Source organism: Phoca vitulina, unplaced genomic scaffold (assembly GCF_004348235.1).
Source record: "Phoca vitulina isolate PV1807 unplaced genomic scaffold, GSC_HSeal_1.0 scaffold16, whole genome shotgun sequence".
NCBI lineage: Eukaryota > Metazoa > Chordata > Mammalia > Carnivora > Phocidae > Phoca > Phoca vitulina.
In genome coordinates, this window is record NW_022589719.1 from 550221 (window position 1) to 562962 (window position 12742).

The window sequence follows — 12742 nt, forward strand, 5'->3', positions numbered from 1 at the left end:
GCTCAGACCTGTCTTATTGCCCATTAGATAAGGAAGCCGTTAAGGTCACTGCACTGCCACGTGTGTAACTCCTGTGTCGCTCGATATGATCAGCATTGTCTGTGGACTGGACGGTGCATAGGTGAGAGATTGAATTTTTTTAGTTAACACTATGAAGTTAAGCATATATTTAGCTATGTGTGTGAGTCCTAGAAAAAATGGAAGGGCATCTAAGGGGTCCATTTTATAGCTCTTCCTTATCTGAGAATCCTTTTCACGGTTTAACACTTTTGGAAAACTGTCAGTGTTGATAATAATGTGATTTGTATAGTATTTTAGAGTTTATAAAGCATTTTTGACTATAGTATCCTATTTGATCATCAGGGCACACCTTTGAGTTCGGTATTACTATCTCCATTTTAGAGGTGAAAAAATATAAAAGGTAAATTATTTGCTTGAGGTTATTTTAGTAATACCAGTCTTCTATACCAAATTACCAGGTTCTTACCATGTTTTGTGACTTGTCTCTCTCATTTACTTCTCCACTTGCCTCCTTCAAAGCTCAGGTAGGAGCCAGAACCAGAGATGATGGGGAGTATTCCTTGTCCTGGTCTGTAGCCCTGAGTTTCCTCTGAGCGGTCACTGTAAAAACCAGGGGTATATTATGAGGAACTGCAGAGGAACTATGGTCATTTGTCTTCAGCAGAGGAAATGCTTTTAAAATCTTGAACAAAAGGCTGCTTCACAGTCGGGTTTCTTTGGTGCATTTTGATATTCTCTGCTATTCCTAGAGAATAGGTGAAGAGGTAATTCGTAGGGCCCCAAGCTTCATGGACTCCATCCCACTGTAAAGATGGGATGGTTAGCATTATAGCAGGCTGAAAAAGCAACAGTAATGAGTCCATATCTATTTGCTGCTCTTCAGATTCATTTTCTCTATTCCCCTGATCAAGTGGATCCTTGATGTTCCAAAATTGTACTTCTTAAACTCGCTGCATGGAAGGAAGAGATAGGGTATGGTTTGCCCAAAGTCCTGCCTTCTCACCTTCCTCCAGCGCAGTTATAGGCCATCCTAGAGCTGCATGTGTCTAGTAAATCTTGTTCTGTCCAAAAACTATGTCTTTTAGGTAAGCAACAAATAAATATTAGTTCAGCTAACATGGACAATTGACCATGATATACCAGAGCTGTTTGGTTTTGGTGTAGTGGTATTTAAAGGCAAAGCATAAGCTTATTTATTTTTTACTTTGGTGAAGGCTTTTGACAGGATAGTGGTTAATAAGGTCTTGATCTGGAAAATCATCGTAAGAAAGTATTAAATATGTTTTTTTCTTTTTGATGTAGGTTTTGGCAACCATCGCTATTACATATTCTTCTTATTTTTCCTTTCCATCGTTTGTGATTGGATTATATATGAATCTTTTATCTGTAAGTATAAATTTTTCTTACAGTAAGCTCATGAACCCATACCCACATACACTTTTCTTGGTAAATTCTTGTGTATCACATTCTGCCTGGGTGACGATAAACCATACACCTAATTAAAATGAAACGGCTGCCTCTAAGACTCAGCATTGGGAAGCTGCAAGAAATGCTCAAAGAGATTAGTTGTTAGCACTTGGCAAGAGATTGTACCTCACCTAAAGTGACCTTGATGAATTTGAGAAGTGGTCAATAATACAAATTCATTTAAGGCAGAGTGTAGATTTATCACCTAGTGAAGTGAGGAAAAATTAGCTGCTCAGGAACAAAACTAGGGAAGTGAGAAGTAAAAAAAATAGGAAAAAGAACAGGTTGGCAGTGGAGAGGTTAAGGGTGGGAGGAAGTGATCACAGGAGAGAAGGAACAAAAGCCTGAACGCCCATGCTATTTGATAAATGTTGTCACAGGACTAATGGGACAACTAATAGTCTTTGAAAGTTTGGAAGTTAATGTCTTGGAAGAAAACCTTAGACCATTTATTCTGAATCCCTGAGAAGGGAAAATAACTTCTCAGTAGCAGTGTGAACAGGCATGTAGGGGGCTCACGTAGGGAGTGACATCCAGCTGTTCCAAGGTGATTGACCAAGAAGAACAGGGTTTACATTGAAGCAAGAAGGATTTGGGTTAGCTCTTAACAATTGCATGGCTATGCTTCGCAAACCTAACTGGGAAAACGTATAGCGCTTGTAGTTTATTTTGGCCTTAACTGTTTATTTCTTGCTTATTTTGAAGGCTTTGGGAGAATCTGGCCTCACTACGAATCTGTTTCCACCCACCCTCCTGTTATATACATGCTCAGGTCTTAGATTTTGCCAGTAGCATACTAGTTTATATCCTGAGCTAAAATGTGGAATGATTCAGGAAGATGTTAGGAACGTTTTTTTCTACTTTATTTTCTTTTTCCCTTAGCATCCTAAGTAACCCCCCTCCCTGCCTTCCCTGGCCCCCAGCTTTCTTTAGTTTAAATTTTGTTTAGTTTTTGAAAAATAAATCCTCCTACTCTGTCCTTAAGCCTCCCAGTTCCCCTCCCCAGAAACATCCAGTATTACAAGTTTTGGTTTGTTTGGGGTTTCATTTTTAAAGATGCTTAATATCTATGTGAACTGGTTTCTTTTTTGCCCTGCCATAGGCATGGAGAGGGCTTCAGTTACCTTGTCAGCCCCTTTCTTGTCTGACACCTTGGGTGTCTATGATCAGTAGGGAATGCTTTTGTAAGCTCAATGTGACCGTCACTATCTCAAATGGATCTAATAGTCAGAAGGTTGAGATCCCTGATCTCCTTTCTTGTCAAAGGCCATCAGTAATCCTGAGCATTGGAATTCAAAAACCTCTTAAATTATGTCCTGTGGTGTAAGAAATAAAAGATTTCTTGACAGTTCTATTGAAAGAACTGCCCTTTTAAGGCCTAACAATAAAACATATTCCTGGAAAACCTTTTTAAGCTGGCCCATGGACCAACTTGTCCCTTGGACTTGATACTAAGGGAGAGGAGCCAGATTTTACACCACTCTTGTCTCTCCCGCTTCTCTCTTCACTAAAAATAGTCACCTTTGTTTGGTGTCCATGTCCAGCATAAGACTGTATTGATAAGGACAGAAGTAATTTTCCATCGCTTCCATTCTTTCCAAGTTGCTTTCTTATTACATGCATTGGTTCTTCCCTCTTCTTTGTCTTTATTCTCTGGCTCTGATCCAATTTTTATATTTTGTTTCTTAGGAATGGTCCCACTTTATATTCACTTGCAACCCTGTAGACTAACTGAACGCATTTGGTTACTTTTATCCCATTTGTATTCCGACAGTATTTCTTTACACTAAATGAGGACATTGTGTCATTTATCATTACCTCACAGATGGAAAAAGTGAACTAGTGCTTCATTTTTCTAAGGAGGTCTCACTGTCATCCCACCCTCGTGGTTTCCCAGGGACATTCCTGTTGCTGGAGCCCTGACGGGCGCACGCCTCACTTGTGAGTCAGTGACAGCTACTTCTGGCTCTGTGTAGCCTCCATCTGTTTCATCTTCTGTGAGGTCTGCTTGCAGGGTGGACACTTAGAAAGTGTCAGCCTCCTACAGGTTACAGGGAGAAAGATTTTAGATCGTTGTTAGAACATTATAACTGTCAGAGCTATCTAAAGAGGAAAACGATCGGCTTGGAACAGTAGGAGTCCCCTGTCATTAGCCAATGACAGGAATGTATTATTAGCACATACGAAAGTTTTATATTGCATAAGATAATGTATGTGGCCATTTGTTGCCATATCTTTGACACTAAGTCTGAAATCAGTCCTATGAAAATTTCAGTTTGAGGTCATGCTGTATTATCAAAAAAGTTCCCAGAAGAGAGCAGTAGAAATCTATAAGCTGGAAGAAAGTAGATATTCTTTCCCATGCAGCAGCTGTTTCTTCTACCTTCTGTTGGGAATTATATTCTTTTTTTTGTCATGTCAGGTGCATGGGATGCATCTTTTTCTGCTGTCCTAACAAGAAGCTCTAAAGAGAGCGTAATTTGCCTTAACTTGTTGCCTTGATTACTACTCTGTGATGATTGTCCTTAGAATGCTTCTGACATATAGTCATGACAAATGGTTAGGAACCAAAGGAGACTTAAAAAGGGGGGAAAAATAGATTTTTAAGACTAAAACGGACAAACAGGTGATAGTAGTCAGGGACTCATGTTCTTTCTGTCCTAGGAGTTCTTAAGTGCTGCTTTGGGAAGATGTCTGAAGCTACTTGTCAAATTGTCAGAGGCATTAATGAAACCTCAAGGTGCAAATTTACAGAGTTCTTACTTCAAAAATAATTTGCCCTTTATAAACGGTCATGGTACTACAAAAGTCATTGGCTTCACAAAACCTTGAAGATCTGTTCCCTTGTTCCTGCTCTACCTACCTGCATTCTCCTTACTACTACTCTTAGCTGCATGGCTTAGGGGGTCACGAAGGCCATAGTGAAGTCCTCTCTTTTCCTAGGGTGTCTCTCATGATTCCCTTACCTGAACTTTCTCTCTCTACAGGATAAATCATGGTGCCATTGCAGAAATACACCCAATAACCACATGTGCTGTTAGGTCATGTTCCAATGGTATCTGGGTGCTTACAGGATTTCTTGTGCCTACAGCAGTGGCCTATTGATCTGAACCCTTAATAAGAGTTTATTCAGTGCTATAACAGGCTCATCTCTTGCTGTGTATCCTGGATAAGATAAAGGGTTTTCTAAGCAGATATTTATTAAATACAGCTATTCTCCATTATCAAGTCCTTGAACGGTTAACCTTGGGCGAGTTTATTTTATGCTGAATAGGATGGTTTTAGTGGTGGTCTTACGGACCTTTTTTGCTTTTATTCCTTTACTGCCAACCACCAATGCAATGCTATCATAGCCTTCACGAGCCTGAAGTACCATTTTTTTCATCTTTGTTAAGCTGGCATTTGGAAGATAAATTCTTAAAGTTGGGTTCTAGTCTGTGTTACCATGTCTTACTTTCTCTTCTGCCTGAATAGAAGAGCAATGATTTTATCTTCTTGAAGAATGATCACTAGTTTGTTGCCTTTTTAAATAATGAGTTCCTTTTTTTGTGAATTCACAGATTGGTCAAATCATTGTGCCACAACATTCAGAGAAGATGGACTATGGACCTACCTCAATCAGATTGTGGCCTGTTCCCCTTGGGTTTTATATATCTTCATGCTAGCAGCTTTCCATTTCTCTTGGTCCACATTTTTATTATTAAATCAACTCTTTCAGGTATTTATTTCTCTTCTTATAATGCCTTTGAGTAAAATTTCCAGTAGCATGTAACAAGGTAGAAAGACTTGACTTTTAAATCAGAAGGCTTTCGGGTCTTAGTTCCACCTGTCGATTACTCTCTGGGTATAGGCATGTCAGTTGACTCTTGAATTTCAGTTTCCTTGTCTGTAATATGGAGTTGATAATGCTATGCTCACAGCATCGTGTAAAGGTTGGAATAATAAGTTGTTATCTTGTGCCTAGGAATGATCTAATCTGACCTTTTTATTTTACGGATAGAGTTGCAGAGAGGTGAATTGAATTGCTCAGGATCACTCAGTGAGTAGCGAAATCAGAACTAGAAACTTAGGTCTTCTGACAGCCTATTCAAAGGCTTTTTTCATCATACAGTTAAGTCATAAGGTGTGTGAAAACATGATATAAAATATAAAAAGCATTGTGAGATGCTTTTAAAGACATTTGTGAGATGATTATCTTCCCTCATTTTTTCCGACCCTGTTTATATCCCGTTTATTATGCAGTGCTTAAGTGGATAGAAGGGGGGAAGAAATGCAAGATCCATCACCAACCAGTGGACGTGGTAATTACACTTCCAGAGAAGGTCACGGCCATTAGAGAGTTCACGCTCCAGGGCAGTAGCCACATTCAGCTTCCTATGAAGCTCTGTCCTTTTCCTGCTGCCTGCCTTCCTCTATGAGCGTAACCTAATTCTTGCTGTTGCTATGGCCTGCCCTCGTGGAATGGACAGCCGTGATCAGTCTGAGCCAATTACTGTAAGACCTCAGATAATTAGAGCATTACTCATCGAAGGCAAAATGCATTCCACTTTTACAGGGAAGTAACCAATTCTACAATAATAATAATAATAATAATAATAAAGAAATAAAGACAGACAAAGGAAAAAACGCTAAGGAAAGGAATGAAGCTGGTAACACTGAACCGAGGCCTCTGAATGTTCATCTTCATCTCCTGCCCCTCTGGTATCTACAGACTCAGGCACGAAGAATGAATAGTAGCATCACTGATTGTTAATATCTTATAATACCTAATATTTATATATGCTTTACATAATCCAAAGCACTTTCCTATCTATTTGCTGACAAACGGTTAAGGCATAGACTGGGCCAAGGCAGTGTCTCCATTTTACAGACGAGAAAACTAAGCCTATGAGAGGTCGAGTGCCTTGTTTTGGCCATGTGGCTGGTGAGAGGTGGAATTAGAAGTAGAACCGAAGATTTGAGACCTCCATTCTAATTCTCTTCCTTCTTTTCTGGACTCTTAGGGCAAGTACAGATACGTATGAGACTATAATACCAACTTTTTAAAAGAAAGCTTAATGTTTCTTATACTTTCTAAGGCAAGAAAATGGGTTCAAAGGTTTGGATAGTTTTCTAATACAGGAATTCAGGGTAAAGTTGTTTTCTTAATAAAACAATTCAGTTGTTTGAAGCCTTTCATTTGCTGAGTGCTCTAGTGAGCCATGGGTTTGACTGGAGCAAGTCAGACGGAGCACAGACTGTGGTAAGGACCATGAACTTTAGTCTCACGCTGACTGAGGCGTCCGTCTCAGTTCTGCCGCTTTCTAAGCTGTTGTGTGACCTTGGACCAGTTACTGCACCTCTGGAAGCCTCTGCACTGGGTATTTTAAATATATTATGTCAAATCCTTCAACAGTCTGATGAGGGAGGATGGTGTGATAATCTCTGTTTTATGGATAAGGACCTTGATGTTTGAGTTGTTTTGAGGATTAAATGGAGTAACTCAGTGAATAGTAGGGTTTTAAAGATTTGGAGGTTTTTAAGTTACCTTAACTCTTACCCTTCCCCAAATTATGGATTTAAATGTCCTTCACTCCAGATTAACTTTTTCAATTGGCCCTTTCCAAAGGGCCATGTATGTAAGAAGCATATACAAGGTGAGATAATTGCAGTAAAAATGACCTTATATAGTTTTATTCATCTAAAACTTACATGCTACATGTGTTGAGAATCTAAACAGGCTTCTAAGCCATGACTTGAATTACTAAAGCAATTATTTCATGACTGTGCTTTGTTGAAGGTTAATAAAAACAGACACTTAAAAAAATAAATGCTTAGGGGCACCTGGCTGGCTCAGTCGGAAGAGCGTGGGACTCTTAATCTCGGGGTCATGAGTTCGAGCCCCACGTTAGGTGTAGAGATTACTGAAAAATAAATAAACTTTTATTTATTTATTTATTTTTAAATTTTTTTATTTATTCATTTGCGAGAGAGACGGAGAGAGAACAAGCAGAGGGAGAGGCAGAGGGAGAGGGAGAAGCAGGCTTCCTGCTGAGCAAGGAGCCCGATGCGGGACTCGATCCCAGGACCCTGGGACCATGACCTGAGCTGAAGGCAGACGCTTAACCATCTGAGCCACCCAGGCGCCCTGAAAAATAAATAAACTTTTAAAGAAATGATCAGCTACCAGATTTACTTAGTCTCATTTAGAGCTGTTGAGTCGTTATCCTTACCATGATCCTTGGTTAGACAGAAGCCTAGGTTATACTGTCTTCGGGGGAGTACTGAATGTTTAGCACTGTCTTGTGATGCACTGCGAGTGACAGAACCTCAGTATAATAGTATTTTTCATATACCTTCCAACCTTCTTTTGCAGATTGCTTTTCTGGGCCTGACCTCCCACGAGAGAACCAGCCTGCTGAAGCAGAGCAGGCATATGAAGCAGACATTGTCCCTCAGGAGGACCCCATACAAGTAAGTCAGATCTATTTTGGCCACTGTGTCCTGTGGAGGAGGCTAGTCTAGCCATTGGTTTCCCAGCCTACTGCCAGCACCCAGGCTGTGCTGCTCTCCTCTAACTTGCTGTCTGGTGGAGTTGAACCTCTTCTTTCTTGGAAGCCTCAGTGACAGGAGGTGAGTGGTAAGGTCATGAGCCCCAAGGTGGTAAGAATTTGGGACTTAGTCTGCTGGACTCAGCACAAATAGTTAAGTGACTTTGAAGTTTTGCCAAGATGGGGAAGCTCTCTAGTCAAGCCACATGGTCACAAGATTGCATGTTGCTGGCATGAAGTCAGTGTGAGATAACCAAGAATTCCAGCCACAAGGCTCTCTGCAGAAAGCATTAGATTGTGAGCTTTGCCAAGATTTTCCACCTGCCTTTCTATCACTTGTAATTCTTTTAGCCCCGTGTTTAATGTGCCCATCTGTGTCAGGGAGAAGCTAGTGCTTTGGGTTTGGGGTGTGGTTGCTCCAGGGCATTGGTTGTATAAAACCTGTCCTCAGTTGAAAATGGGAGTGTTTGTAAGGAAGGCTGTCATCTTACGATATGAATGATTGGGCTTTGAAGCTTATCTCCCTGTCCTACATATCGGGGTCTTGGAGGCTGGGAGTGCTGCAGAGGTCACCGTGAGCCCTCAGGGGATTTAACGCTCACTTGCATATCTCATGAGTAGTCTATTTTAAAGCACACTCGTGGTACAAGATGAAACTGTTAGGCTGTTAGACAAGGAAATCAGAGCCTCGGATAGGACTATGATCTGTGTTTAGAGAGGAGAGGAATTGACTTAATTGGGAAGAGATGGCTAAGGTGATGGAGCTTGGCCGGTGGTGCTAAGCTTGTGATGATTGGTTCAGACTGGCAAGGATAAAACCCTTTCCCAGTAGTTTAACCAGAGGAATAAGGATGAAAGCCTTTGTGACCGAGGTGGAATTTTCAGCTGAGCCTTGAGAGCTGTGGGTTGGGGCCTGACAGAGAAGGACAGAAGGGGATTTCAAGCCCTAAAGAGCCTGAAAGAAGGGCCTGAGATGAAAGAACTGGGGCATGTTTGGGAATTACTGAGTAGGGGCAACATACCCTGGAGGAACTAACAGGAAAGCCTTAGAACTCCTTTGCATCTCGCTTCCACAAACCTGCCCAAATTGAAGATTTGTCTTGTTTGTCTTACCCTAAGTTACTTGTATTCACTAACTAGCTCTGGAGGAGTGTTGATGGTACTTTCCTGACAACTCTCCCCACGGCAGCAATGGCATAGTCCTCCTCATGCACAGATATGTTTTAATGCCTATGGGGGTTGGTTTTAATAAGGTTTTTGGAGGACCAGACAGTGTCCAATTGGTAAGATTAATTGGAAGGAGCTCCTTCCTTTTTCATGGAACCGCCATCTTCCAGTAATTCGCCAGAATGACTAGCACCAAGGAAAGAGGAGAGGCACCCACTGTGTGTTCTCTAGACTTTTTAGAAAACATGGAGTTGTTCCTTTGGCCACATACATGCGAATCTACAAGAAAGGTGATATCGTAGACATCAAGGGAATGGGCACCGTTCAGAAAACAACGCCCCACAAGTGTTACCACGGCAGAACTGCAAGAGTCTACAGTGTCACCCAGCGTGCTGTTGTCGTAAACACACAAGGGCAAGATTCTTGCCAAGAGAACTAATGTACGTATTGAGCTTATTAAGCACTCAAAGAGCTGAGATAGCTTCCTGAAGCATGTGAAGGAAAATGATCAGAAAAAGAAGGAAGCCAAGGAGAAAGGTACTTGGGTTCAACTGAAGGGCCAGCCTGTTCCACCCAGAGAAGTGCTGCACTTTGTGAGAACCAATGGAAAGGAGCCTGAGCTGCTAGAACCCATTCCCTCTGAATTCATGGTATGATAGGTCTAAAAAAAGACAAAAGACCCCTGGACTATAAAAAACCAATCAATCGATCAATCAGTCAGTCATTGGAAGGCATTGAGACAGGGCCATGTTTTACTTAGGAAGTTTAGGAAAAAACCCACTTTGTTGACTATAATGTTTCTGGCCTTTCTGGCCTTTGAGATCATCAAAATACGAATCAGGGCAATGGGAATGGAAAGAAGGACACTTATTGATGGCAGTCACCATTCCAGTGAGTGGGGGACTCAGAAGGAAATTAAGTTGCTGGGCAGAAGCCAGGGAATCTCGAAATAGGGATTCAGGTCCAGAAATGGAACTGGGCTTCAGTTTTAATGTCCTCTAAGCTGGGGACCTGTCTGATTCACCTCTGGATTCCTGCTACAGGATCTTCAAAGGACTTTGTATAAATTCTCAGTGAATGTTCCTGGTCTGAATGAATGTTCAAACAGGAAATGTAGTAAGATGTGTTCTCTTCCTTCCTTGGCAGCCTTGGGCTCACACAGAACCTCGCAGATTTCTTTCAGTGTGGCTGCTTCGGCTTGGTGAAGCCTTGTGCCGTGGATTGGACGTCACAATACACCATGGTCTTCCACCCAGCGAAGGAGAAGGTTCTTCGCTCCGTATGAAGAAAAGCAACCCCAGACTCTCCCTCTGACCTGCTAGCGTTTATGTTGATGCCCTGTGGTCTGCAAGTGAAGTGAAGATTCAGAGTTCACCTAAGCCCAAAGGAAAATGCAGGTGGTTTTTAAAGCTATTTGGTAAAAACAAGTTCTCAATAAAGGCATTACACTTTTAGATTTAGCAGGATGGACTGTTCCTGAACAATCTTGGCAGACATCTAAAGAAACTTATATTTTTCACAAGAAAATACAAGTTACATTTTTTTGGAGATAATATTCACTAATTATGGATAAAATGTGGTATTTTCAAATACTTTATTGGTTGTTTCAAAATAGTACCTATTCTTTAAACTTGTAATTTTTGATAAATTATTTGTGTTTGTTTTATCTATAAATATGTAAAAAATATTTAAATAGATGTATCTGTTTTGCTTTCACACTTAATAAATTTTTTTTTTTGTAGTTGAGATTTCATTTCTGACACTTAACACTTTTAGAATCTTAAATTGAGAAAAGGTGTATATAGGACATAAAGAAACTGATTCGTGATTCCAGGAATGAGTTGAGCTCTCTGTTAACACCAGTAAGCAAGATTTAATTTAGTTTTCCATCTTACTTAGAAAATTGAACAGAGGAAATCTTAAAGATTAATTACTGTTTTTACTTGTATCCTCAAAACATTGGACTGATGTGATTGTAATTGCTAATTTCCCTTAGTCTGGAGGGAAAACGAATTCAACTTTAACTCTTGGTATTGTATATAAATGCCCCTGGGCACGGCCCCTTCCTGCTGAAAACCATTACTTACGGTTCCGTTGCTCTTGGGGTAAAGGCTAAAGTTCTCATCATGACCTCCAAGGTCTTGAATAATATAACCGTATTTTGTATACCAGTCTCACTCTGGACCACGCTTTGTACTGGAACCACATTGACCTTTCAGTTTTCCAGGGGTCCATTCTTTCCTCTATAGAGCCTTTACAAATAAGGAAACTTAAAGCCTAAAGAAGTTCCTGTCTTCTCCAAGGTCACTTAGACACTAAATGGGGTTGCAACTCTAGGAGTGCCGGTCATCTTGAATACCGTCTGACACACTGTATGTGTTCAGTAAACATTTAAATTCATTGAATGAATGAATGGTTTTTAAGCAGGATGTGATGTGATCATAATTGTTTGAAGACTGATTCTCTACTGGGGGACAGAAGGACTTTCTCAAGCTATATTCTTTCCCTTTCTCTCTCTTCAGACTACCAAGTATGTATTCTCAAATTATGGTCCATACACCATTTAATCAGAATTATAGGGATGGGGCAGGGGCTTACTTGTTTAAAATTCAAATACCCCGCCTCACACCTTCCAAACAACTATATTCCAGCACTTCTAATTGACATGTAATAGGGAAAGCACATTTCATTAATTTAAATTATTCCATAGGTATTTATTGAACACCATGATAGGTCTTTCAGGCCATAAAACATTTAATTGGGCACAGTAATCACAGAGCTTGCAGTCTAGAGGGAAAGCTAAGATAAATGAGCCTATAGTATAATGTAGAAAATATTAAAAGCCGTAAGAAGGGTACAAATAAAATATTGTTAGAGTTTAGAGGTTGGAGAGAGCCTCAATGGATGTGATCAAGTGTTTATGGACAATAAGGCATTAGAAAGGGTCTTTCAGTGATACTTAGTTTGGAAATAGGGAGTTGGAAGTGAAAGGCATTGTCATGGAGAGAACTCTACAAGTGAAGACAATAGGAGAGTCTGAAGTGTAGTTAAGAACCATGATAGGCTGGGTTTATAGGGTGTTTAAAGTGGGGAGCTTGGTCAGTAAATTGGACTTGTTGATTGGGACTAGATCTCCAGGAGCCTTGAATGTTAAGCTAAGGAGCTGTATTTAAGTGAGCAATAATGAGCTATTTCTTTACTCACTTGTCAGTAAAAAGTCCTCTTATATCCTCTTGTCTGCTCTCACCAACCCCTGCCAAGTAATTACTCTCAAATTGGGGTCCATAGACCATTTACATGAGAATAACAGGCCTGGGATAATGATGGGGGTGGTGTCTGGGGATCACTTATTTAAAATTCAAATTCCTAGGATGCCTGGGTGGCTGATGCGGTTAAGCGGCTGCCTTCGGATCATGGGCTCAGGTCATGATCCGGGGTCCTGGGATCAAGCCCCGTGTCTGGCTCCCTGCTCAGCAGGGAGCCTGCTTCTTCCTCTGCCTGCTGCTCCCTCTGCTTGTCTGACAAATAAATAAAATCTTTAAAAAAATAAAATTCAG

General features: G+C 40.7%; 1 protein-coding gene across 4 annotated transcripts in view; it reads left to right on the plus strand.

Moving 5' to 3' along the window:
• Positions 1 to 12742, plus strand: part of ZDHHC13 (zinc finger DHHC-type palmitoyltransferase 13) — a 116046-nt gene that overhangs the window by 36486 nt on the left and 66818 nt on the right. For 2 of the 4 annotated variants that reach the window (XM_032414160.1, XM_032414163.1), the window contains exons 13-17: positions 28 to 121; positions 1324 to 1407; positions 5049 to 5206; positions 7844 to 7941; positions 9417 to 10896. In XM_032414160.1, the coding sequence (XP_032270051.1) occupies positions 28 to 121; positions 1324 to 1407; positions 5049 to 5206; positions 7844 to 7941; positions 9417 to 9624 (642 nt within the window). In that variant the 3' untranslated portion in view covers positions 9625 to 10896. Of the gene's footprint in view, positions 1 to 27; positions 122 to 1323; positions 1408 to 5048; positions 5207 to 7843; positions 7942 to 9416; positions 10923 to 12742 lie in introns of those variants that run through there. The other 2 variants (XM_032414161.1, XM_032414162.1) reach the window with 2 other exon arrangements.